The sequence below is a fragment of the Ochotona princeps genome, chromosome 21, assembly GCF_030435755.1.
Source record: "Ochotona princeps isolate mOchPri1 chromosome 21, mOchPri1.hap1, whole genome shotgun sequence".
Lineage (NCBI taxonomy): Eukaryota > Metazoa > Chordata > Mammalia > Lagomorpha > Ochotonidae > Ochotona > Ochotona princeps.
Window position 1 is genome coordinate 19,011,391 of NC_080852.1, and position 26,819 is coordinate 19,038,209.

At 43.3% G+C, this 26,819-nt stretch overlaps 1 protein-coding gene across 2 annotated transcripts in view; it reads left to right on the top strand.

The window, feature by feature from the left end:
• The window catches only part of FHIT (fragile histidine triad diadenosine triphosphatase), a 784,365-nt gene that overhangs the window by 751,800 nt on the left and 5,746 nt on the right, over positions 1 to 26,819 (top strand). For both annotated transcript variants that reach the window (XM_058678423.1, XM_058678424.1), the window contains one exon: positions 12,339 to 12,442. In XM_058678423.1, coding sequence (XP_058534406.1) covers positions 12,339 to 12,437 — 99 coding nt within the window. In that variant the 3' untranslated portion in view covers positions 12,438 to 12,442. The remainder of the gene's footprint in view (positions 1 to 12,338; positions 12,443 to 26,819) is intronic.

Genomic DNA, 26,819 nt, shown 5'->3' on the forward strand with positions numbered 1-26,819 from the left:
CTCCTGGAATATAGATTTCATATTAGTCACTTTTCACATGCCAGTATGTGGGTCCTGGTGCCAGGCACCTGGCTGGATGGTGCTGGGTTAGCTCGCTGAGCTCTGCCAAACACATGGTAAGCATTCGTAAAGAACCTTGCAAGGGCAGTATGCGCCTTGACTGTTCAGTGGTGGTCACCAGTTGTGCAGAGTGCTTGCTGCTCACCTGCTTTTCTGTGGAAAGTTTCTTTGTAGCAGGTCTGAGGTTGAGGTGAGCCAGAGACCCAGCAAGCAAACATCAAGCTGCATAATCAGAGGCGATCTCAGGGCCAGCTGTGTTGGACTGCCTCTGCACTTTGTGCTCAGTAAGTCTGCACTTACCACATGTTTGTGGACATTCTGGGCCTTGGACAGAGCTGTTGTGTAACAACACCTGTTCTCTAGCTCTAATGGCTCTAAAAGCAGAGCGTTTCTCCCTGGTCTAGACACCTTCTATCACTCTAACCCATAGGGGAGTTCACTGATAGGTGAGAAAGTTTGTTTCAACTCACAGTTTGGAGATTGAGGCATCTGACTGGGCAGGATGATGAAGGCATAAACACACCATGAGTCCGGAAGCAGAGAGACAGGAAATATTCCTGCCATCCATATGGTTCAGTCATGGAAGCACCACCCTACCTAGCAGCTTAATGCTTTCTGGTCACTTTCCCAGGCCTCACCTTCAGAAATCATTATTATACAAAGCCTCCAACTATATGCCATAAACCTAAGACTTTGGGGACTTCTTCACTCTACTTCAGTCACTTGTCTTCAGCCAGCACATAGGCCATGCCAATGCTTCTTTCCTTTCTAAGGACAGGTGCACTTCCTAATCTCTCTGTTTAACCGTCACATCCCTCTGTTATTCTTCCTTATGGTATTAATTGATTTGATTAAAGCTGTCCCTTTCAGTACCCAGGGACTCAAGCAACTCTAATCTAGATCCAAAATAGCTTTTTTACTGAACATGTACAGACATTGCCCCCTTGTTATTCGCTAACCATATAGTATAACACTATTTACATGGCATTTACATTGTGCCAGGAGACACAAGTAATCTAGAGATGATTTCAAGTATATATGCCAATGTGTCTAGGTTATACTAAAATCCTTTGCCAGTTTATATAAGGGACATGAATATCTGCAGATGTTGCTAACTTGAGTGCTTGGTGTATCCTGGAACCAAATCTACTTGGACACAGAGGGACACCTATACCTGCTAATTGCCTGCCATCTTCCTCCAATGTAAACCTCCCAAGGGCACTAACTGTCATTGAGCACCATGGAATCCAAGGTGCCACTGAATAGCAAACCGTGATACTGGTAGAATAATCGAATGAGTTCCACAGAGAAATGAGCTGCAAATGCACTGGAGGAAGGGCAGGCTGGTTTATGCAAAGTCTTCATCCCGTCTAGCTCAGTGTCTCTGATAGCGTTTTCTCTAGAGAACCCAGTTGCTGCTGCCAGGGACATGGTGTTCAGAAGCATTTGGAGATTATGTTCACACATATTTATTGTGTACCTCATGCCTATCTCCTTGCCTTAGTGTTTGCTTAGCTTCTGTAAGGTGCCTTAGAAAATAAAAAAGCCACTATGAAAAAATGTTCAGGAGACTCAAATGCAAGCAGAACTGCCCCTGTGCCTTTTCCCATCCCTATTCTGAGTACTGCAGGTTGACATCAGTCTAGGATTAAAGGAGAATGCACTTACTTAACCACCAATATTTGAAATACAAGGTGGGGGAAAGGCCTACAGAACACAACTGACCAAGGAAATTGCTTTTTGAGTAAATACTTTCTTCTCTGAAGTTTGCTCCATCACCAACTTTCAGAGGAATTTCATTTCATTTCTTGGTGAACATGCTTTTAAAATCAGGAGGCCTGAGGAAATCAAACTGGCTGAAATCTCTGGTCCCTGTTGCTTCACCAATTTCCCAGCCACTGAAAAGTCAGTTGATCTCAGAAAGGAAAGAGCTTAGAGGCAAGGAGTCGATAACCAGAGACTAAGGACCAAGAACTGCCCTGAGCTGGGGTCTCCCCTCCCATCCTCAGATGAATTTTAATGCTGCCTTGGGGAATGATCCTCTATTTGCAACTTGGATTCTGTGCTCTATGCGGCCTTCCCACCCAGGCTTTCAAGACTGTGAGCCACAAGATAGTCCCTGGGAATTTGTAGAGAGGAGCCAGCAAATGGTATAACTAACGAGGTGATGCTCTGAATTAGTCATTAGGTTGAGGGATTTAAGTTCCAAGGAGATTGAATAAGTTATGTGTCAAATGGTAATGATAAACTTGTATTGCTAGTGGGGTGGTAGGGGAAAGTGCAGTTTAACGACACATTTAATACATGCTTCTGGAACATCTATTAGTGCCCAACATGGTAAGCAGTACAGATTAGGAAGATGCATAGAACTGTGAATATTTCATCATTTCTATCATGTATGTGGGATCCAGACAGAAATCTATTTTTTACAAACAAATTAAGGCATTTTGGAGGAATTATTATTTTTTGAAGAGCAAAGAACTGCTGGGTATATGGAATTGATTTCTCTCTGGAACCCTGGTAGTCAGTCTATTGCCATAATACGATTTTTATCTGTCATGCCAAGCTGACTGTTCAACAGGATCAGTCAACCCCATAAAAACATGAGCCTCATAACAGAAAGGTAAGGAAAAAGCCAGCAATGGGGTGTGCTAAGGATGAGTCCGGTGTACACTTCACTCTTTGCCAAGGATTCTCAAACAGTTGGAATCCTGTCAGTCCCTCCCGGAGGCCTGTTCCTCAGCAGTTCTGATTCTTGGCTATAAGAAATCCTAGATGGACATTTGCCAGGAGGCAGAGTCCTAGGTCCAGGAGGCTCTACTTGGATTTCTCTTTCACGTTTCCACATTTCATTGATGGTTCCCACCTTCCTCCAACCATAAGTAACTCCACTAATACAAGGCACAGTGGTTGAAATCCCCCATGCGCTGTCTTCATCCCATAGTGAAGCACCTAACTTTAAAAGTCCTGACTCTACCTTCAGCACCATTTCCTGGCTGATATGCACCCTGGGAAGCCTCAGATTTTGGCTCAAGGACTTGAGTCCTTTCCATCCAGGTGGGAAACCCAGATTGAGTTCTGGCTCAACCACAGCTGGGTGCGTGAGCCAGCAGATGGCAGCTCTCTGTATTTTCCTTCCTTTCAAATAAATAAATAACTTTTAAGACTTGAAACCAATTCGGTTTAGAACCAAGAGCCAGGATTTCCCTTTGCTGAGCCACTCCTAACGAGCTTTGGGTGAAAAAAAAATACAGCCTAGAATGTCCAATGAGTGAAAGTAATTTCTTGGTAACAGGGATGGCTACAGCAAAGCTGAAATACTCACTGTGGCTTGTGCATGTTTTACTGAGAACTTGGGAGACTCTGAAGATCATCACAGTACTGTTTGTTGAGTTGTATCTGGTACAAATTGTGATGCTGGCAAAGTTTCATTTGCTGCTTTGGCAAATGGCTTGGCAATGTCGTACTTCAGTGTTTAATTAGATAGGCAATTGAGTTCTATCACAGTATAGTGGTTTTGTATAATTATTTTCCAGTGCCATGACTTCTAGATAATAAATACTTCTGGGGGTAACATATTCTTAAACATCAATATCTGTTTTCCTTGAAAGGGGGATGCTACGAATTACCCTAAGACCTTCTTTCAACATTTGCACCACACAGGCAGCTCTAACAATTTTTAATTCAAGTTGTGCCTAAATCAAAGCTTTGGCAACTAATCAAGTGATGCATGCCCCACTGATTACCTGAATGTATTTCCACTCACTGGGCTTGGGGGTCTTCATAGCAAACAGAGCGCACAAGGAGAAATTTGTCTGCACTTGGATGTCTTGCAATCTAGTGTTTAGTCCATGGCTCCCACTTGCATGATCCCTCACACGCAGAGTAAGAAGGAAGGCTGTGAGCATACGTTTATAAAAAGAAATATTTGGAGAACCTAAGAAACTTGAAGGAAGCAGAGATTGGTGTCAAGACTATGTTTTGCCTCACGTGAGAGGGAGGGATTATTCATTGGGCCATCAGGAAAACTGAAAACGAGTCATGGTCTACTCAGCAATAACACATGGTGAGAGGGTGCTCAGGGTCCTACAGTTGAGTCTGTGCTGAACACATGGCAATGGGTGGTGCAAGAAAGCACACGGTGGCACATGACTCCTTCTCAAGGGTGGTCATAAGGGTCCAGGAAGGCTTCCAGGGGACTTTGAAAAATTTGTGATAGAAGAGAGGTGGAGTGGACATTGGGCATGGCTGGAGCAATTTTCCCACTGTTTTACAGGAGCCTCAGCAGGAATGGATGGATCCATATGCACCCTATAGGCAAGTGCAGGAAAAATAAGGACAAGCAATGTTTACAGGGAAGCATCTGCCTTCTCACCATTAAGTAGTGTATACTACTTTATGGGACACCCTAGCCCTCTTTTTTCAGCCCTGCCATCCATCACCTATTATTTCTTGTTTGACTAGATGGCTGTGAGGAGCTGAGGTGCCTGTGGTAGCCAAACGGGGGAATAAGTACATACCCATATCCTGTGTCTGCTGAAACTATTTCCATTGTTCTTAAATTTCCATCACCACCCTTAAAGCCCAGTTTACATCGCTGGTTTTAAATTCCACCCAAGATCTTGATTCGGGCAAAAATTATTTTTCTTTCTTCCTCAGACATTCTGAGAACACTTTGATGGAACTTTTTGTTCAGTACTTATGCCAGTCTGACTTGTGCTAAATTATGTATGGATAAATCTGTCTGCTCTATTGAGCAGTGAAACCCCAGAAAGCAAAGATTTTGGGCTTATTCCTCTTTATATCTTTCATAAAACCTAGAAGAGAGTGTTAGATATGTCATGTGCTCAACAAAGTCTTACTGGTTGAATTGGATATGGTAAATAATCAGATCTAAAAATGCGTGAGGATGTATTTCCCTATTCAATGCAATTTTTTGAGACTTTATTTAAACTCTGTGTAAACAGCAATATCAACCCATAAAAAAAGTTTACTTAAATACCCTCTGCTCAGTAAACTGTTTTTATAAAACTAGCAACAATGACACAAATTATTTTATAACTACATTTACATTCAGCCACTTGCAGTTTTAAGAAGAGCATCACATTGGTTTAACCTCCTTTTAAGACACTTCACCGTTTACTACAGGTTAGTTCCAAATTCTGAAATTTACATTATTGTGAATCATCTCCACTGTATTCCATTTTAGAGCTATAAAAATGTCACTAGGGGGTTCCAGCCTTGGGTTTGGGGCCAAGTGCCGCTCCTCACAGTGTGGCGGCTGTGGGGGGTGCCCCTGCTGGGTCAGACCCAATGCTGGGGGCTCACGCCAAAGACACTGCCGCAAGGCAGTGAACGAGTCCTCAGCCTCACCATGTGGTGCCAGGCTTTGCCTGCTGGCCACCCGGTGGCCTGCTCTGGGGTTTAAGATATGTTTGCTGCCTGGGGACACCCATGACTAAGTCCAATTTTAGTGTAGGTGAGTAGTGAATCTTGGGTGATTCCCAATGACAGGGTCATGGAAGTTTTAGGCATGTGTGGGGACTGAGACCTGGTGGTTTGGAGGGAAGTACCCAGGAGACAATTACGGTTAGTCAGATACACCAACCCAATTCGGAATACAGAAATGGCCTGTTTGCCTAGAACATCACTGATCGTCACACACCAGCCCATACCAATACTATGGATGGGGGCCTCTTTGGCAGTGATGGGCACCATTACCCAACTGTTTGGTGGAGTGGTAGAGTGGTCACATTTGGCAGGGTCAAGACTGTATCCAGCACGCGAGACAACTTGGTCTAGGCGTAGACTCTATGGGGTTGTGTGGGACCAACCCTGTGGAAATACAAGTTCCCCTAGTTGGATACCCTAACAGGGTTGAGGTTCCCACCAAGGGGCGCGTGTGCTGGAATGGGGGCTGCGTTCTATCTAGGAAACAGTTGCAGTCATCCGAGGCACTAGTGTGGGCTGGGATTGGATGCACCAGGCCAGTTCAGACCCCAACACCATCTGGTGTCATGGAGAACCAGGGTAGATGTGGGACTGACTAGGCTGGGTCTCAACCCCCCACTGAGCCATGTGTGAGCTGTATGTGTGTATGGACGAGCCATGGCTGGGCTGAAACATCCAACAACAAGAACCAGAATGGGGTGAAAGCCAGCTAGGAAAAGCCACTGTTCCTGCTAGGACAGGAGGTGAACTGAGTAGGGTTGGCTCAAGGACCCCCTGGTATGCGCAAAATCTGGCATTGGGAGGGGTTCTGATGGAGGAGCCTGGGCAACTCCTCTGGCAGGACACAGTCCCTACAGGTAAGCGCAAGAAGCATGATAGGAAACAGCCCAGAATAGGCCATGGAAAGTTTCCCACTGGCACACATTTGGCATGGGTCAGGGGCAGACCAGGCTGAATCAGTTCATGTCATCCACTGGCAAATCCGAACACCAGAACAGAGTGTGGGTTGAGCCGGGTTTGGTTGCAACAAAACCAGTACACATTATGGAATGCCAGGGCGTGGTAGCCTGTACTGGATATGAATGGAGCACCCAGCCAGCACACGTGAGATCCAGGAAGGGAGGGACAGAGCTGGCAGGGGGATTAAGGGGCTGGTCCCCTCGCCGGACAGCTACTTCCACTGGAGAGCATGGGCTGGGATGGGGACAGACCAGACTAAGCAAGGCTGCAACACCTGTGCGCAGCATGTGGACTAGATCAGGGAAAAGCCAGGCTGGGCTGATTATTCCTGTGGGTGCAAGCATAAATTAGAGTGGGTGAGGGATGTTTGGGCTTAGCCGCAGCATTAGCTGGCAGAAGCTGGCACTGGGGACTAATTCTGTCAAGTCAAATCACAAAACCACCTAAAGAGTGCATAAACCGGGACTGAGAGAGACCTGGGAGGGAAAAAGTGGGTTCCCCCTTCCTGGGTCACTATTCCCTCGGGAGGGCATGAAAACTAGGACGGGGGCTGGGGTGGCAAGACAGAGAGGCACTCAACAACATCCGTGAGGGCTGGATGGTTGAGTTGGTTAGATGGAACTAAGCTTTAATACCCATTGACAAGTACAAGAGCTAAATGGGATAGGGGACAGACTGGTCTACTGCTATACATACTGGCAAACCAGGGTAGGGGGTGGGCCTGATGGGGGTTATGGTGGGTCGCCCCGACTAGGCTGCAGCTCCCACTGGTTGATGTAAGGGCCGAGTATGTGCTGGGCAGAACCAGACTGGACTGCAACACCCATTGGTTCCAGTGCAACTCGGGACTGAAAACAGAACCAACCCAGCAATTGCAACCACCAGCTGATCGGGGTGATGGACTGTGCTGGGCCCTGTGCTGGGCTTGCTAGAACATACAAGAATCTGGACTGGGAATACCTCAAGGTTTCTTTGGAGATCTCCCCAATTGAACTGCTGGACTCAGAACTCTAACCAAGAAAAGACAGAAAACAGAATAGGTCAATCATTTGTCTCAGCTATATGTTGGCAGCGAAATATGGGGCAAACGGAGACTTTATGATGGACCATATCAATCAGTGGACGACCTCATCGAGCGAAACTGGCAGCGATTCATAACTGGAGAACTATTAATACCACTTGAGCACATATCTCAGAGCATGCCCCACATCTGGGACTTGGGGTGGGCGGGAAACCAGGTGGGGCTTCTCCCTCAATATCCCCCTTTACCTCGGATACATGATGGAAACAATATGGACATCATAGTATTACCCACTTCCCTATACCCCCTGAACCTTTTTTTTTAACCGCAATTAACTATGTAAAGATTGTCAACAACAATACAATAAAATAAAATAAAATAAAAACTAAAAAAAAATGTCAATAGCCAAGGAAGCTGGAGCATTACATCAGAGAATTAATCATTACCCCAATCCATCTTGTGATAATACACTCAAGGCACAGGAGGGAGCACAATGTCAAAATCAACACACATCAGTACTTCACTCAGAAATCCTGTTACCTCTACCTTCCTTGAAGACCATCTCAAGCAGATAAAACAGGATGGCTACAGATATGTGTGCTGTTTTACTTTCTAATCGCTTTTCAAAGTTGGATAGAAATAGAAAATGTTTGGAGGAGGCAGCATAGGTTGCAGTAAGTGGAATGTTAGAAAAGACGCTGGTTCAAGGTTTCGCAAACTTTGTCACTTTGGCATGTCTCTGTATCCAAAGAACAAGGTGTCTGAAAAGTTTTAAGTGTGTTCTGTGAGCTCTGTGCTGAGGGTTTTCACAGTGAGCTCAAACTCATGGGACTTAACTGCAAGGAAGACAGAGACAGTGGCAGTACATGGAAACCCAGGTAGCGTGAGCTGGAAGAAGCAGTGTTAGCTTATGTACTGCTTAGAAAAAAAATACTGCCAATTAAATTGTGACACACTATTCATTATAGGATACATTTTTGATTTCAGGAGGTTAAAGAATGAGAAAGTATACATCTTAGAAATGATGGAAATGAAAGTTTTGTGCTGCATGCCGTATACTCACTATGGGAAACCCTGGAGTGCATGGAAAGTTAGCCTGCACTTGGATCTTCCTTTGGATAGTCTTCCCTGTGTTTTGCTATGATACATACTGATGCAGGGTTGGGGGGAAAAAGGGGCAAGTCAAATATTTTCTTTGGCATTCTAGGGAAGCTCATAGGTCAAGTTGGCAGAGAATATATAGGAATCCCAGTTAGACACGAAATGCAAATGAAAAAAATCATTGGTTAAAAAAACAACTGAAATTCTATATGAGACATACTAGATAAACAAATTAACGGAGTGTCTTGAATTTTTAGTAGCTTAATCTGCCAGCCACACTCCCTGGATGATGGATTACCTTTAACCTTCTCCACATGGTCTCACGCTTGGACTTGAACTTGTATCCGTGAGAAGCCTTCATGATTCAGGTCTTAAACGATTCCTCAGAGTTAGGAATCGTTGTGGCTCATCCTAGAGCTAGATTTCTTCCTCAGAGGTGTCATTCATGGATAGGAATCTGAATTTTCATCCCAGCTTTGTCTCTGAATATTGATTGATTTGGGGCAAAGGGAATGCCACTATTGCTGCAGGTACACTCCCCACATGACTACAATGGCTAGGACTCGGTTTGTGCCAAAGCTAGCAACTGGGAACTGAATCCAAGGCAGTCACATAAGTAACATGGATCCAACTGCTTAATTTATATCTTGGGAGGCAACAGATGATGAATTAACAGGAAGGCAGAATTGGGAAGAGAGCCAGGACTGAAAGTCAAGTACTCCTTTTATGGGCATGGGCATGTTAGCCACTAGACCCAGTGCTCATCCTTGACCTCAACTTTTAAAATGAAGTCCAAAAGGTACAGATCACCTGGAAAGCATAAAAATAATAAAGGTATTTCCATTTCTGGAAACACTCCAACTTGTGGGATGGGCGGTGGTAGTTGTCGTGGAGATAACATATCTGGCTTAAAATAATAGTGATAGTAGTAACAACTCACAATACTAAATAGCAAGTAGTACTCATACTTTCCTTACCCTTCAAATATTACATAGAGGCACAAAGTGATTAAGGAGCTTATTCTCTGTATTCTTGTTAGAGTATAGAACAAACTTCACCTTCTGGCTGGATGCTCCTTAGAGAACTCTTTTTCCTCCATGCCTCCAAATTATAATGCTGTGACACTGAAAACCTTTGAACGCGGTTAGCTTCCCCCAGCTGTTTGGCAGTCCCATCTTAGTAAGAATCAGCTGTAGGATGCCTCCATCCTCTCCAGGGGGATGCCTGTTGAGGATAACGGAAAGGAACAGTCAGCCTCAGGGCTCCAGTGCCAGGTTAAATTCCTGCTGCCTTGGCCAGTGATCCCCACCATTCCCTGGGGCACCCTTAGTGAAAGCCCTCCACTATAGCTTGTGAGTTTACTTTTTAATTTCAGCATTCTATAGATTTCCTGAAGGTCTCTGTAATGTGTATGGGCTATGTCTACACACACTCTTCTGAATGCAGTGCTTCTGAATAGTGAGTTTGTCTCAGAACAGCTAGACAAGTATATATTAAAAACAAAAAAATTCCTACCAGGCTTCCAGAAACCAATTAAATCAGAATCTCTGGGGGCAAGATTTTATGTTTCAAAAATATCCCAGATGTGCAGTCATTGCTGACCACATGTTTCTGTTTGTGGCTTTTAGAAGGGACATCTCATAAGTTTTAAAAACCATGTACAACAGTTTTGTAAATATGATTAGTGTCATTTTATTTATTTCCTCTTTTGCCATAAACAACTTCTAAGCACTGGCATAGTGCTGCCATATGTAAGGCATATGACAATAGCAGACGGACGCCTAATAGCCAGGATGGCATTAATGTTCACAGGCTTTAAATTAAATTGATGAGAGCACTTAATATTTGATTTCTGTGTCTTCTCCAGGCAATCCCACAAGTGGGAAGGCCATATTGCCTGAATTTTGCATTGTTTTTCATCATCCTTTGAGTTGTTACAAGATGGATTTATAATAGACCTAAAGGTAGTATCAAAATGAAAATTAGTTCTGGAGTAGAACAGCAATCCTGTTTGACTTGCCTGTAGCAAGTGCGTCACGTCTTCTACTGCAAGGAAGGAAATGACTTCTTAATGTGCTTTCTTCTACTAAGGAGAATTAAATCTATGTGGCAAAATGTAAAACCAGCATGCTGGCAGCCAAATTCTGAACAGAAGATCCATGACCCTCATAAACATATTTGTGACCCGGTTCTATGCTAATGACCCTCATTTAGGTTCCAACTTACCCTGCGTCGCAGTGCGGCTCAGCTGGAGAGCTAAGCTGTCGTCCCCTCACTGCTCCGCCTTCTGAATCGAGGTGTGCTCTGAAATGGATGGAGGAACGACCCCCTCAGCTGCAAGCTGCCAGGGCTTGGGTCTCAGGGTTAGAGTGTTTCTGGCCTAAGATAACAAACCCTATTATTTTAGTTAATAGATTTTTTGCTGAGCGGAAAAAAAAATTAATTTCAAAGGATCCAACTTTTAGGTAAATAGGCCTGATGCACTGGAACAGAATTTGGAATGATCTACTTTTTGTTGGCAAACACCCACCAGGATGGATAAGGCAAACACTGCTGGTGACAACCCTGGCACCTGTCACTACTAGCTACACTCAATTTCCTCCTTAGTAAATGAGCTTAGGCAGTACCTGCTTAGTGGCTTATTGTAAAGATTAAATGAAATAATGCATGTCCAGCAAACTGCCCTTTCCATAATCAGCGCTAGCCATCACTGGTGCCATTAAATCATTTGTCTCCATCTCAAATGAGTACCCACAGAATACCACACTTTACCTTCTGTGGAAAATTTATAACCTCATCATTTTGTAAGGTGTACAGCTACAGAGGAACAACAAAGTTAGCCAATGAAGCTGAATGTGGAGATGGGATTAAGGGCCAACATGTAGCTTTCCCAAAAGAAAATTTTGAAAACCTCCTGTTTCTGATAACTCATGCAATAATTTTTAAAAAATAAATACCATTGAGGATTTTAAAATGATTTCTTTGACTGGGACCCATTGTTAATAAGTTGATTTATGCATTTGATTTCTTTTGCTGTTCTCTGCTTGAGCCCTCTTAATGCAATTACTAATTTATTTCTGAGCAAAACTGCTGATATAAGAGAAGCTTAACCAAGGATACCATGGGTAAAGTGTCTCTAACCCAAAAATATTGACTCTGAAATGCTCCATAATAAAAAAAAAAAAAAACACAGGTGGAAAATTCCATATCTAACCTCATTCAGAGAGGTGAACTTTGAAAACTTAGGTACACAATGAGTATTGCACTCAGCTTCCTTCAGACTGTGAGCACAGGGCGTATATGACAGACAGATGTGAGATTTGATTTTGGGTCCTCTTCACAAGTTCTCACGTTATGCATAAACAAGTATTTCCAAATCTAAATATTTCTGGTCTGGAGAATTTGGGATAATGCGTAGTCACACTTTTATAGATAAACCAGATTAAAGGGTGGTAGAGATGTTGGTGAGTGGAATAATGTCCTTCCTTCCTCAACTGATGCCCATACTTCTGAGTGTCAGTAGCAGAGGCCACAGCCGAGCCTAATCTAGTGATTTATTGAAGAAGCTGAAAATGCAGATTAGTATGTAAAGCCTTCTTCATGTGCAAATGTTGGCAACAGGGGCTGATGAGAGACCAAACCACCCCTGCAAGCATCTGTTTGTCCAATCCTCCTTCCCTAACATCCCAAGGTGATTCCCAAGGATCCAATAATGAGCCTCTTCTGTTTTTCTTTTCCTCCAAAGCTCCAGAAACATGACAAAGAGGATGACACTCAGGCCTCTTGGAGGTCAGAGGAGGAAATGGCAGCAGAAGCTGCAGTGCTGCGCGCCTACTTCCAGTGACACAGGTAAAGACCACGTGCTTCCTTTGTCCTCACTGACTCCTTTCTGTGGGCTCAGGAATGAGACGCAGTAATGCTTTCAACAGTGACTGCTGAAGACACACGAGCTGGAAAGCAGGAAGACCTGTCTCCTAAGAAACTCACTACCAACCCCCTGTCTCCTTGTCTTCCCCATTGCCACAAACTCTTCTGTCTCTGAGCTTCCTTCCTTGCTTGCTCACCCGAGACCACCTGCACCCCTCTTTACCATAGGGATATTCCTCCCCAACCCAGTTTCTACAAAGATCATGCAAACCTCATGATTTTGGGGTGGTGTTAGATTGGGCGACTGGCCTGGTAGCTGGGGTACCTATGTCTCATATTTAAGTACCTGCTTGTGATGCCTTACTCCAGCTCCCAACTCATAATGTGACTTACAACCACTGGGGCTTGGGAAGCAGTGGTTATGATTGGGGTGGTCAGGTTCTTACCACCCATGTGGCAGACCTAGATTGAGTTCCTAACTCTGACCTGGCCACTATGGGCATTTGCAGAGGGTGAACCAGTAGTTGATAGGGACAGTCTACAGGGAGGGCACCTCGCAACTCCCAGCCCAGGGCGCCCCAGAACAGCGCACACTTGGGCAGGACACCCTTGGCATGGTGTCTGTGGACAAGGGGGCTGACTTGGCAGCAAACGGGAAGGCTCACGAGGTGCCTGGGCCTGAGCAGGCCTGGCAGGCCCCCTGCTGCACTCCCGGGCCCTGGGCTCAAACCCAACCAAAGATCCACAGGTGTGACACTGCTCTCAGAGTCCTTGTTAATCTGCAAAGTCTGTGATTCACCTTTCTCTGCATCCCGAGCATTTCAGTTGAGTCCCAGGCTAAAAGGAGAGGGGACTTCAATCCAGTTGGTGTTTGGTAAACTGCCCCTGGATTTCCCTTGAGAAACCTATTTCCCTGGGAAGCTCAGGTCACAGGGAAATAGGGCAGGTCCTGACAGCACTATCTCTGTACATTAGTGATGTTTTACTTCACTAGTAGGCAGAGATGGTAGGTTTAAGACTCTGGTAGATAGGCAGCTGTGAAAGCTCCTCAAAAACTTGGTGGGGGCCCGGCGGCATGGCCTGGCGGCTGAAGTCCTTGCCTTGGGCGCCGGTTCTGGTCCCGGCAGCTCCACTTCCCATCCAGCTCCCTGCTTGTGGCCTGGGAAGGCAGTTGAGGACGGCCCAAAGCTTTGGGACCCTGCACCCGCGTGGGAGACCCAGAGGGGGTTCCTGGTTCTCGGCTTCAGATCAGCGCAGCACCGGCCATTGCAGCTCACTTGGGCAGTGAATCATCGGACGGAAGATCTTGCTCACTGTCTCTCCTCCTCTTTGTATATCTGACTTTGTAATAAAAATAAATAAATCTAAAAAAAAAAGTTGGTGGAAGGTAAGTTCTAGGGAAAAAAATCTTTGCATGAATTTCAACACTTTGTTCCATACTTTCTATGAGCTTTTGAAAGTCCTCTTGTACTGTCAATCTCTTTCTAAAATGTATCTATCTAGATAATGTTTGTATAATGCCAAGAGGCCCATAGATGATATGAAGTATGTTCCTAACTAGCATTGTAATACAATGTGGGGGCATGACTACATTATTTAACTTGGAACCCTGTATTTTGTAAGGTAACCCTGTTAATAAACTTCCTTAGGGAAGGCTGATCCCAGATCACAATCCTCTCAACCTTGATTCTTTTTGCTCTATAGAATTAGATAATCATTATCCTATATATGAATTGGACAGTCCTTCATCTGGCCTGTGTGTAAATTTGTTTATGTTGATGAAATGCAGCTAATTCAAATTTAAAACAGACTTAAAAATACTAGCAGCAAATGGATTGCACAAAATTGCATCAACTGCTAAGTGACAACTTTTCACTGAACCCATACTCTTTTCCACAAAGGGTCTGCTTCCCTAGGATTAGCATGTCTTTCTTCTACTCGAAACCAGAGGACACTAGCCTGGAATCCATTCATGACACCCCACTGTGTCTCAAACCACAGCTTGCCTCTTTGGATGTCTTAAAACTCATTCCTTCTTTCAGGAGAACACATCCCAGGGTTTGTCCCTTAACATTGTACTTGACAACTGCCTATATGAAAGCCCAACAGATTACGGAGGAACACATGGACACTTAGACCATGAAATAGCGTACATAGGCAAAAGGCCCATGGCAGGCACAAAGCTCAAGGGCATACTTACGATTCTTCCATAGACAGATAACCCCTCTTCTGTAGCTTTTTGCTCTTGAAACCCAGCGGAATCCCAAGCATGGCAGGAGCACCAGAAAGCCTACAAAAGTAAATATTCCCAAGCTACACATTGGTACATGGGACAATCCAACCACTAAGATTAGCTTAGTTATGTAGACATTTTTCATCATCTTCTCAAGCAGTTTTGGTATTGTAGTTGCTCTGTGTATCCTTCTGCTGGAAGAAAATGCCTTTGAATCATATATTTTTTTTTAAATAGTGTAAAAACAGGTCTTGCCCTCCCCATGCACCAGGAGATCAACAGTGCAAGGAGTGTCAAATGAAACTGCTGTTGTCTCACTGAAGCCTGACAGATCCCTGAGGAGGCTGGAATCCTTTGGTTCCAGGAATTCAGCATCTCCTCTCTGCCCAGGTGAATTTATGCACTGGCTTCCTGTGCACTGGGCTGAGTTCCGGGATAGGGGCTCTGTGACGGCTCTTTTTAGACTATGATTTAAATCACGTTAGATGGAATTGGATCTGCATTTCTTCTCTAACCTTGCCTCCTTCTTGGAATATGGTATTTCTTTATGTGGGTATTTAATGTGTAGGTTTGATGCCTGTACGTACTAGTGCTAGGTTTCCTACTGAATTAGAAAAGCAGCATGTGTTTATGAGTACTGAGAAATTTGGTCGTTTCCCTGCCCTCACTCCCGCCCCTTGTTGGATGTGAGTGTGGTATGTTGTGCATGAAATGTAAGCTCCTCCCTTGAATCTGGTAGAAAAGTCAAAACAGCATAGGCTTTCACACCCTGTTGTTTTAGCAGAGTTCATTTGTAATTCATCAAATGCTCTTCCATGCAAGTTGCTAATTTCTAGATAACTTGTTGTCTCTAATGTACTTCTAATACAGCCATGCAGTTTCAAAGCAACTTAGCCCCAGACAGAAATATTAGTAGTTCCAGATGTACTGACCGGGTAAAAATTGGATGCTTTTTTTTCCCAAAACCCTCATAATGTTAGCATCTGGACCACACTTAGAAGCATGGACATCAAGGTATACAACAAAGGGCAGGTTGCCTATTTAGTATGCAGCCTGGTCTGTAAATCATAACTTTTTGAAACCTACCCCTCTAGCACAGAAAAAGTCAATCTGCCTCTGGTATTTCAGCCACAGAATCGGGGCTCTCATTCTTGACCCACTCCTCAAGTGCCACAGCAGTCAAAACTGGGTTGAGGTTGACGCTGAAACCAGGAAACAGGCACACGATCCTGGCCTCTCACACCACTGGAGGAACCCAGGTAGATGTGCCATCAGCACTGCTTCCCAGCTTCTGTAGTAACAGGAAGCCTGGATCAGGATGCTAAGTGGTTGTCAAACCCAAGCATATGGCTGTCTCACAGGTAAGCTACCTATCTGTCCTCTCACCTCCCCAAGCTAATTTTAACCCTTGTAAAATTTGGGACCACCTAGTCTATCCGTGCAGTCTTTTCCAGTGCAGTATAATCCACATAGACGAAACAAGTTCTTGAGGATTTCGAAGTTTACCTCCAACTTGCAAAATAGGAATGTGACAAAAACAAAGCACATGTTTTCATCCCCTTCTTCATCTTATACCCAAGAATAAATGACTGCACATCAATCTGCGTATCTGGTAAAACAAATCATATCTTACCTGTCTTTGATCAACTCCCAAGGCTTTCTTCTTCTCCCATTTGCTTCTCTCAACTCTGAGCAATCATGTCCCTCCAGATGACTGCTTTGTCTTGGTATCTGCCAGAAGAAAGTACAGGAGGTTGATAGGAGGCAAGGCTGTGAAAATTCGTATGCCTAGGATCTGGCCCTCATCAGTTAATAGTAATAGCTCTGTAGTTCAATAATTTCAGCCAGCCCTTACACAGTAAGTGCTCCAAATAGGTTAGGCAGCAGGTTACACCTTCTCCGCAGTAAGTACCTGTCTTATGCTCAACACTGAATTTCAAATCATGTTCTAGAATCTTCTATGTGCTGATACAATGAACATAATACTGTAAAAATTCTGTCCCAGTCTACCCTGCAAAAAAGACCAATCTATTTTTCAGTCTTTTGGCCTAAGCATCAAACACATCTACCACCAAAGGAAAACATGGAAAGGCTCTCTGTAATCTGGTAAGGATGATGTCTATAGTGTATGTCATTCTGGTTTTTACTCTCAGTGGATATACTTTAAACTCATTTGTTACAGTGGTTCTTCATGGACCATTGTCGCAAAACTTACTCTCCAATCTTGTCCAAGCACATTTTTGTGTCTCTTTCCTAACCTCTGACTTACCAGGACAGAGATACCATTTTTTCTTTTAACCTATGGCTACATGAAAGATAGCATCCAACCACAGACATGAAACCATTATGCCAATATCATAGGTCATTTTCCCTATGGATCATATAACATTATGAGCATAAAAAATTACTAGCATGTTTAGTTAATAGCTAAACATGTTGCCTTAAGAAAAAAAAATCTGTGAAACAATTTGTCCAATCACTAAAAAGGAAAAGTGTTTCTATTACTAGCAGGCTAAATACTTTACCTCAAACCACCCATTGTAGGTAGTCTGTACAATTTATTTAATTATTTACAAAATCACTTTAGAGGCAATAACGGAGCAAGAGATTACATGAGCCTAGGGAAGACAGAATCTCAGGAAGGTCAATGCAGCATTTCTGCCGCTTTGCGACCGAGGGTTTTTGTGAGTCTTGGTGAGCCACCCAGAGTTACAGCAATCCAGTCAGTTTGCCAATGCCAGAACCCTTAGTAAACTTCCACACCTGAGTGGGAACTGATATGTCTTGGGGAATTACCCCTTGGAACAAAAGTGAGCCACTGGGCCCGGCGTGGCCTAGCGGCTGAGGTCCTCGCCTTGAAAGTCCCGGGATCCCAGATGGGCGCCGGTTCTAATCCCGCAGCTCCACTTCCCATCCAGCTCCCTGCTTGTGTCCTGGGAAAGCAGTCGAGGACGGCCCAAAGCCTTGGCACCCTGCACCCCCGTGAGAGACCTGGAAGAGGTTCCAGGTTCCCGGCTTTGGATCGGCACGCACCTGCCTTTGCGGCTCACTTGGGGAGTGAATCATCGGACGGAAGGTCTTCCTCTCTGTCTCTCCTCTCCTCTCTGTATATCTGACTTTGTAATAAAGTAAATAAATCTTTAAAAAAAAAAAAAAGAGTGAGCCACTTCAAAAGCTGCAGCCCTCACTTCAGATCACTCCAGTCAAGGAAGGCTGAGTCCTAGAAACTGATTCAGGGGATCCCGAATTGCGAGGCCACTAGCTGCGGGCAGGAGAAGGGGAGAACCCTGTCTGGAATAAAATAGCAACTAATAAACATTTTTTTAAAAATTCACAAGTTTGTGAATAGGATGCCCAGTGTGTATGTGTGTGTGAGTGCATACAAAGAAGGTGCAACAAGACAAGTTATTGTGGGCTAAATGGTGTATCTTCTCCTAAGCTCCAAGGTTCCTAACCCCCATGTGTGACGGCACTAGGGATAAGTCCTCTGAGCAGTGATTATTTACTTGGCAGCATGAATACAGGTCCTTCTGATGGGATTAGTACCTTCCTAAGAAGAGGGCTAATGTGAGAACACAGCCAGGTCCACCACAAGGAACCTGAGGAAACCAGCTTCACACTTACATGATCTTGACCCTGTTTTTAACCTCCAGAATGATGAGAAATGTGATGTCACTCAGGTCACCCTGTCTATGATGCTTTGTTATGACAACATTTTCTAAGACAGAGAAACTAGTAAACTCAGACTTACGTGTTATCTAGAAACTAGACTTAGGCAGACGTTAACATAACTGTTCACTTTGTCTACAGATGAAGTTAAGATTTAAACCAAATTAGCAGAGGACTGGAATCTATAAAAAACCACAGATGATGAGCAAAAGAATAAAATTCCTGAACTAGAATAGCATAATTACTCAAGGAAAGGATAAGGCAGCACAGCTTTTGCATAGCTAAAAGGAGAATGAGTGGACCCACTAAGGAAAACACCATGATGGGACCACAAAAGAGGTAACTGGAGAATCCAGAGAGCTCAAGAAAGGACAGAGACGTAGAGTGTGGTGAATACAAAAGAGAAACCAGAGTTTTGGTGAAAGCTGTAGTTAGAGATAACTATGGTGACATTTTTATAATTTGGGAAGGTTACCAATCCAGAAAATCAGAAACATGTTGAAATCAAAGCGGAAATGACAAATACATTCTTACCTCGTAGTAGAGTTGTAGAAAATTAAAGGCAAAGAGAAAATTGCCCAAATTCAGTCTGAGCAAAGCACTCAACATTCAAAGGATGAATGATTCAAGTAAAAGCAATAAAAACCAAAAATTACAGATCCACATAATGACATCTGTAAATTTCCCTGCACAATTAAAGTAATTTTTAGGGGGGCAGTGCGGTGGCTTATCAAGAGAATCATCTGCCTGCAAAATGCAGACATCCTAAATGGGCTCCTGTTCCAGTTCAGATCCAGCTCTCTGCTAATGGCCTGGGAGAGGAGTGGAGGACAACCCAGCTTCTTGGGCACTTTTACCCATGCGGGAGACCTGGAAGAAGCTCCTGGCCCCTAACATTGCATCATTTCAGCTCTAGCCATTGGCAGCCATGTAGTGATTAAAGTAGCAAAATGGAACGTGCACTCTCTTGCTTCCTTGTTCTCAATCTGCCTTTCAAATAAAAATAAGTAAAAAATTTTTAAAAAGAATACTTTCTATGAACAAAGGTAAGCTTTTTTCACTTATAAAAAACTGACAGAAACACCAATAGTCATTAAAGGAATTCTAAAGTAAAATAAGTGCTCTTAGAAACTATTTTGTACTGAATAAAGATGATTGAAACTGTGAATACAACTAAAGGTGTGTTGCAGGGGTAGGGGACTTTTTGTGTGTCATCATACAAAATTATCAGCTTTAAAAATTAGCCTGATGGTATGAATGTATTAAATTTCAAGTTCTGCCTTCAGTTCCTATAGCAAGGGATGACCCAGGTGATTCTGCAGGTACTCTATGGCACGTGGGGGGGATATTTCCTTCCAGTATTAGAAAGGATTTGATTAACTTCAATATAATTATTAAAATCTGAGAGTGCTGTCTATCTTCCTGGAAGAGAGAGATGGCCACAAAATTATTCTTAAAAGGAAAAAATATAAATCAATAAGCAATGAAATAGCCAATAACTGCATGGAAAATACAATTAAAACCAACTTGATGGTGGTGCAAACATCTCCTTTTAAATTGATGCAAATAGACAGCCTTTAAAGAACTTATGAAAATGTTAATTATGGAAAAAAGTGTTTTTACATTAACATAAATTTATCTTTTAATCTTAACGTCTTATCAACTTTTTGAGGACCCTTCATGGGAAACACAAATATTGTCAAGAGGATCCATGAAATCAAATGCAGCTTATTTGAAAAGCAGCAGCATGAGAATCTCAAAAGCAAAAATCTTCTATACAGATAGAGAAGCTGTTAAAAATGGTAAAAATCTACTTACATGAGGCATAACTTTATAGGAGTGGGGAATGTTTGCCCAGTAGCCCACAGAAGGCCTGCAAAATTATTTGGCTTGGCCTTGCCAAGGTAACCATGGGCAGGACTAGAAATTAAATACATTTCCAGCAGGCCTATTTTTAAGTAGATAATTTTCTATGACCTGTGAATGATGTTATACATATCCACGTAACCCTAGGAAGAAAATCTTTCTCCACCCCTGTTTAGAGCAAAACACTAGAAAATTTGCAGTGTGTAGGTTTACAGATCTATACTTAAGTTTCCAGAAGCATACAGTGTGCGCAAACTGACAAAAATATAAAAATGGATAATTAATAATTGAAGAAAGTGAATCTAAGTTAACTTTGAGCTCAGGAAGCATTATTACTACATCCCACCACACAGCTGAGAAATCAAAAGGAACCCTGTTCAAATTCTGCCAGAATGCAGAGAGGCAAAAATATATTTTTATTGTCGAATTTATTTTTGACCTACACTGCGTGGCCTAGCATGGCCATTGCATAAAGGAAATTTATAGACTATTGTACAGTGAAACAAAGATGCCCACACTGTAAGATAACAGAAAGATAGATGACATCTAAATATGCTGTGTATGTACCCCCTCACACCCACAATTTATGAACATCATACTACATAACGACCAGTGCAACTTTTTATTTCACATTAGACTAGCACATCAGGCCTTCCACCAACATAGGATCATCTCAGAAATGCAGATTGACTATTGAGCAAACGAAACATCCAACTTAAATAAAAAGTTTAGTAAGGCTAGGTCTAGAAGGTAACTTATGCCGTCAAGGTAAAAATATTACTTACTGTTTGTGGGAATGGAAATTATATAAGGTAGTAGATGTTTCATATTGAAAACTATAAAGTGCAATGAAATACGATATGTCCACCACAACAGTCAGAATTTTTAAAAGACGGTATCAAGTGTTTAGATAATGTGGATCAACAAACACTATATAATATTCCAAAACAGACAAAATTATAGTGCTTATATATACATATAAGTATATATATATATATTTATTCCATAAATTATAAAATTATGAAGGAAACCCCATAGAAGTTAAGCCAATGGTTACCTTTGTGGGAGAGGCAGTAGTAGTAATTTAGAAAACAAAAAGAGGGCGGGCATTATTATATTCCTTGACATGGGGTGGTGGGCAGACAGAAATGTGTCTCACAGTAATTTTGTGAGCCAAATACAGATCGTATTTGTAAATATGTAAAATATGTAAACATATTTGTAAATATGCTGCATTCTGCCATAAAAAGGCTGAAAAATGCACATCAGATAATTGAAAAATTTTGCTAAGCACAAAGAGCAGAGAATAGGAAGGCAGGGATTTAGTTTAGTGTATGGTCTACTAGCTGGCTAGAGAGGGTATTATTCCGTAATAGGCTTAAACAGAGGAGCAATCACTGAGTATAATCTCTACAGGTGCAGTGCTAATACATCTAAAAGCTCACTTTCTTTGTCTCCCGGCCATAGTTCCTGACTTTCAGAGTCCACACTGGCCAAACAAATCAGTGTTTTTGGAAGTGAGCCACAACACACAAGATCCTTTATTATTAATCATTCTTACTGTTGGAACTTAAGGAGTACACAAGTTATCTCAAACATCTTGTAAACATAACACACCAGTGCTGACTGGCTTTCGGAGATGTAAAATGGGCCTGACAGCAGCTCTGCCTCTTGGCCAAGCACTCACAAGTTACACTTGGAAAGTCACTGTTCAAATCCGACTAGTTTGACTCGGGAGCCAACACTTAGCTTTGCATAACACTGATGGATTTCAGTTCAGAAACAATATTCCCTGTAGAAGATCTAGCTGACTTAAGAAACTAGATAATGAACGTGAGGTGCAAGATGTAGCATAACCTTGCTTCTTCACTAACTTCAGGAAGAGAGTATTTGATGACTTTCATGTTAGGTTCTTTCTTCCCATCAAAGCCACCCTTCCTTCAGTGCTGTCCTATCTTCCCACCCAGCAATAGTCCCATATGGAACCCTTGCCTGAAAGATGAAAAGGATTGAATCGCAGCTAATTAACCTTGAACTATTTTGCATTAGGTATTGCATTCTTAGGATCGGCGAGAACTCTGCAAATCTCTACTAAAAGATCTTTTATTAAGGCTGTTATTTAAAAAACAATGTGAGTTCTAGTTCATAGGATATTACGATATTATTGCGCGCAGCTAATTCCCGCAACCTGGTTCTTTACCGTGAGCTGAAAACACCAGACGCAACGAGGTATCTTAGGGGAGAGAGAGAGAGAGAGAGAGAGAGCGAGAGAGCGAGAGAGCGAGAGAGCGAGAGAGCGAGAGAGCGAGAGAGCGAGAGCGAGAGCGAGAGAGAGAGAGAGAGAGCGAGAGCGAGAGAGAGAGAGAGAGAGAGAGAGAGAGAGAGAGAGCATGAGAGCGCGAGCCGCACCTGGGGGGGGCCTTTGTCTGCCAGGTGTAGGGGGTGGGGATTGGGAGGGATTGAGGGCAGGCCCCCAGGGGATTGGTGCCTGCAGGTGAATGCCTAGGGATGACTGGTGAGTGGGCGGAGTTGGGGAAGGGGCTGGAAGATTGGGGGTGGGATTCTCAGGTGGAATGCCAGGTTACATCTGATTGGTGGATGGCTAGGCCAGCGAGAATTTCGTGAGCTGTGAGGAAGAAGGAATGGCGCTGGGTCCAGGGAGGGATATTCGAATAACTCCTTACAAAGGCTCCCTCCAGCAATGGAAGGTTCTTAAGAATCTACAATAGGCCTTTTATTTTCAAAACATTTATAAGCCTACTGAAGAATCCAAGGACAACGTGGAATGAGGAACGTTAGATATATGCACTTGGGACTACTAATCTAATCTAACAATGACAACCCCTGCTGGAGTCCAGCTCCGGCCGAGGTTCAGAACTCGCGAAGGGTGCGTGGAAGAGGCGAAGAAAGAAAGAGACGGACCACTAGGATTCCTTGATCATAATGGATGATGCAATAAAGCTGTCCACTTTATTTATACAGAACCAGTCAAACTCTGGCTCAGACTTTCTATGTCATGGTCAAGTGGGTGTTTCTAAGGACAACCCTGCCACCTGCTTTACCCAAAAACAATAGAAGTTCCTGATACAGTTCTCATTCTACAACTTAATCTTGCATCACAAAGAAAAGGAGAACCTAAAGATCAAGGAAAGAATGAAACCCTAAATATAGGTCCCTTGATTAGCATAAGGTCAATGGGGACAGCCAAGTCAGTAGGAATAATAGAAGGCCCTTTTGCAAGACATTATTGACATTAACCTCCAAGCTCACATTGAGTAAAAAGCCAGCCTCACAGTAGCAAAAATGCCTGAATGGATTAGAATTCTTCCACAGGGTGGTCCGGTATCCATGCCAAGGAAGGTGGAGCTGCATCATCCACCCGGCCCTGCCACAGCGGGAAGTTCCTTGCGGCCCTGCCTACAATGGAACAATGCTCTTCACACCCTCGTGTCCCCCACATCCACTGCACAGACCCCAACACACCCCCTCGCAGCTTGGCCAATCAGAGTTTTCCCTGCTGTTTGGTGAACAAATACCAAATAAGCAGTCGTTGCCTGATGATGGAGAAAGCTCCCTGAGTGAAAGAAGCAGAGAGTTCAAGAGAGGAGAGATGACAGCCTGTTTTCTGACTTCTCATCAGTCCTTCACAGTTAACAGGGCGTTAAGCCTCTGCTTACCCAGAGGTGTATTTGACATAGAATGCTCTTACTTGTCATCCAATGAGTTTTGGCTATGTAGACTATTTGTTTTCCTAGGGATCTTTGTGGCTTTGGTGGTCTAGCATGGACCCCTTACCCCTATTACAAAGCAGCTGCTAGTGAGCTGAAACAGAATGACTCAAGAGCAGGTGTGCAATGCAGTGCTGTGCAGGCAGGTGCTACCATGATCAAATCCATTTCTCTTCCTTATCCATTATAAGGCAGTTGACTTTGTGTCAATCATGTATCATCCTCTATGCCCACACACACAAGAGCCACCTCACAGTCCACAGTGAGCCAATCAATTTTAATAGATATTTAAGAGATTTTTTTTCAAAGTGTGGGAGTCAAAGCCTAGGATGATAGATCATGTAATAATTAAAGCATTAAAAGATCCCAATTTCGGATTCTTTTTCTGCCAGCACATATCTTTAGGTCAAGAGGGTCTATAAAAATCTTCAGATCATTTTCATTCCTTTAAGACAGGCAAAGATGACTTTGAATGTAATTAGATGTTCTTACCAGTTTTCCTTAGCAAAAGCTCCATAGCGTGCCCCAACAAGGCCTGCGGAAAAGTTCAAAACCATTGGCATTTGGAGCTGCAAATTAACTATGTGGCACTGCTTTGAAGGACTGATGGCCTATGATGTGACTTGAATTATTTTAGCCAGAATTCCAGTTGTAGGAAAGGGAGCTAACAGGTGCAAGGCCAGTTGTGGAATGCTGAGTTCTGGCCAGCTGTTAGGACATTGTCCCTCCTCTTTATCCCACCTCTTCATGGCACCTACAGGTTCCAGAGTTATCAATTTGGATAAAGAATATGCCTATAATAGTGAGCAGGAATTCATAGGTGACAGCTTTAAGTTTTGCTTTGCTATTCTCAAGGGTATCATATGTCAAGGTTTTTTTTTCCTTTTAAACAGAAAGTCTTGCTTATGGTAAATTTCAGTCCCTTTAACCCTGTAAAGACTGAGGCTCAATGGAAATTAAAAGTAGTGCAAACATTTAGATGATACGTATTTTTAGTAAAACCTAAACATTTCCCTCATTCTGGGATTATTTCATACTAGTGATAAAAATATACCTTCTTTATATAAATGTCATACATCAGCTGTCACCCATGATTCTTAAAATACATATCTCTACCCTCACACTCACTCAAGGTCACCCAATCAAATAAGCACACCAAACAGGAAATGTGTTAGGGTTACGATCTTTTTAAATGAGAAGCCAGATCATGTGTTTTCCTTCATGCTTCACAGTGCCAACCAGGTCCTATGAGGTATGGCATGAGGCAATTGCAATACAGGATTGAGCATAAAGTCCAACTTTGGCTCCAGTGACAATGCCCTGCCTATCCAGTCTGTTCCAGCCTCCATGCTACTTCTGGGTCGCAAACATCCTATCTCAGCCCCTGCACTTGTTGTCTCCTTCTCCTCAGAATATTTTCCTTTCCTTCCTCCATTCAGGCTTTGACATTTGTCACCTGCTCAGAAAGGCCCTGTGTGCTCAATCTAAAGTAGTCTTCCTATTGCCTTCTCTCCCCTTCCCATGATCTTCCATGAGCAATGTTCTAAGGAGGCCAGCTCCTGACACTCATCCCTGCCTCCTGGATCATGAGGCTGTGCTTCAGAGCAGGGCTTAGCTCAGGGTGCAGTGAGGTAGCTCTTCATGCCACCGGGATCACTTAACAGGAAAACAAGAACCCTTAGTCCCCAAAAGTGAGCAACTCACGACCTCTCCTGTCATCAGAAAATGCAGCTTTGCTATTCCTACTAGGAGAATTCATAGACTACAGATGAGGGACTGGCGGTGGTGGTGGATCTCGAAGCATGCTATTCAATCTGTTGTTATTTTTTTTAACAAGGAAAGGAACTGCATCCCAAGGGAAAGATTTTTTGTGTGTGTGCCCAGAGACACACAGTGGAACAGCCTGGAAACAGCACGGCGTTGCCTCAGAACTTTTGTATTTGCAGTCCCTTTCCAAGCACACGGAAAGGCAGGTGCATGAGAGCCCCGGGTGAAGCTTCTCCACGAGGTGTCTAAGCCCATTTCAGTCTCACCACAATCCGCATTGGATCATAAGGTCTGGAGTCACGGGAAAAACAGGGTAGTATGAAACACACTCTACTCATCATGGCCATCAACTGGGCTTCCTTGCCACTTTTCAACCCTTGATCTTTTGGTCTTAAGTAGAGCTTAAGAATCATCCAAGTTCACCTACTTGTGACTCACAGAAGTAGATCATAACTTGTCTGACCACAAATTTCATATTCAACATGTAGTATCTAGTCTTTCCTCTTTCTGCTTTTGACAAAAGGGCCTGCTCCATTCGCCCAAGGATGATTTGAGATTACAACATGAGCTCCCACAACAAGGCAGAATGAACAGAACTACACCCACACTGGGGCCTTTTCAGTGGCAGAGATGCCTGTCTCGTATGTTGGACCTTGACAAATTCTCAATGAAACGGTCCTCGAATGTGTCTACAATCCTTCAACAAATATGGCTCTCACTCAGCCACAGACTTGTACAAACTCCAGACACAAGGGTCATTAATTAAATAATACACTCAGCAAATTCTCAGAGCCATTAACTACCAAGGATAGCCTGTTGCATGCTCAGCTCTAGACTCTAGCGCAACAAGAGGGCAGAACTGCGCGGGAAGGATCCCCTGGCAGAAGGTCACCCTCCAAAGCACAGTAAGAGGAAGCTGTCAGGGAAAGTAAATGATAAGGAATGCATGCCTCTTAGCTTTTCCTTTACTACTCCAGGGGATTTCAGGAAGGGGAAGTATTCACATTGTAGGAGCTTTCTTTTTCAAAATTAGTTTCTCTTGTGAAAGACGCAAGTAAATAGAGTGTAATCCTTTTTCATTTTTGACTGAGTTGCA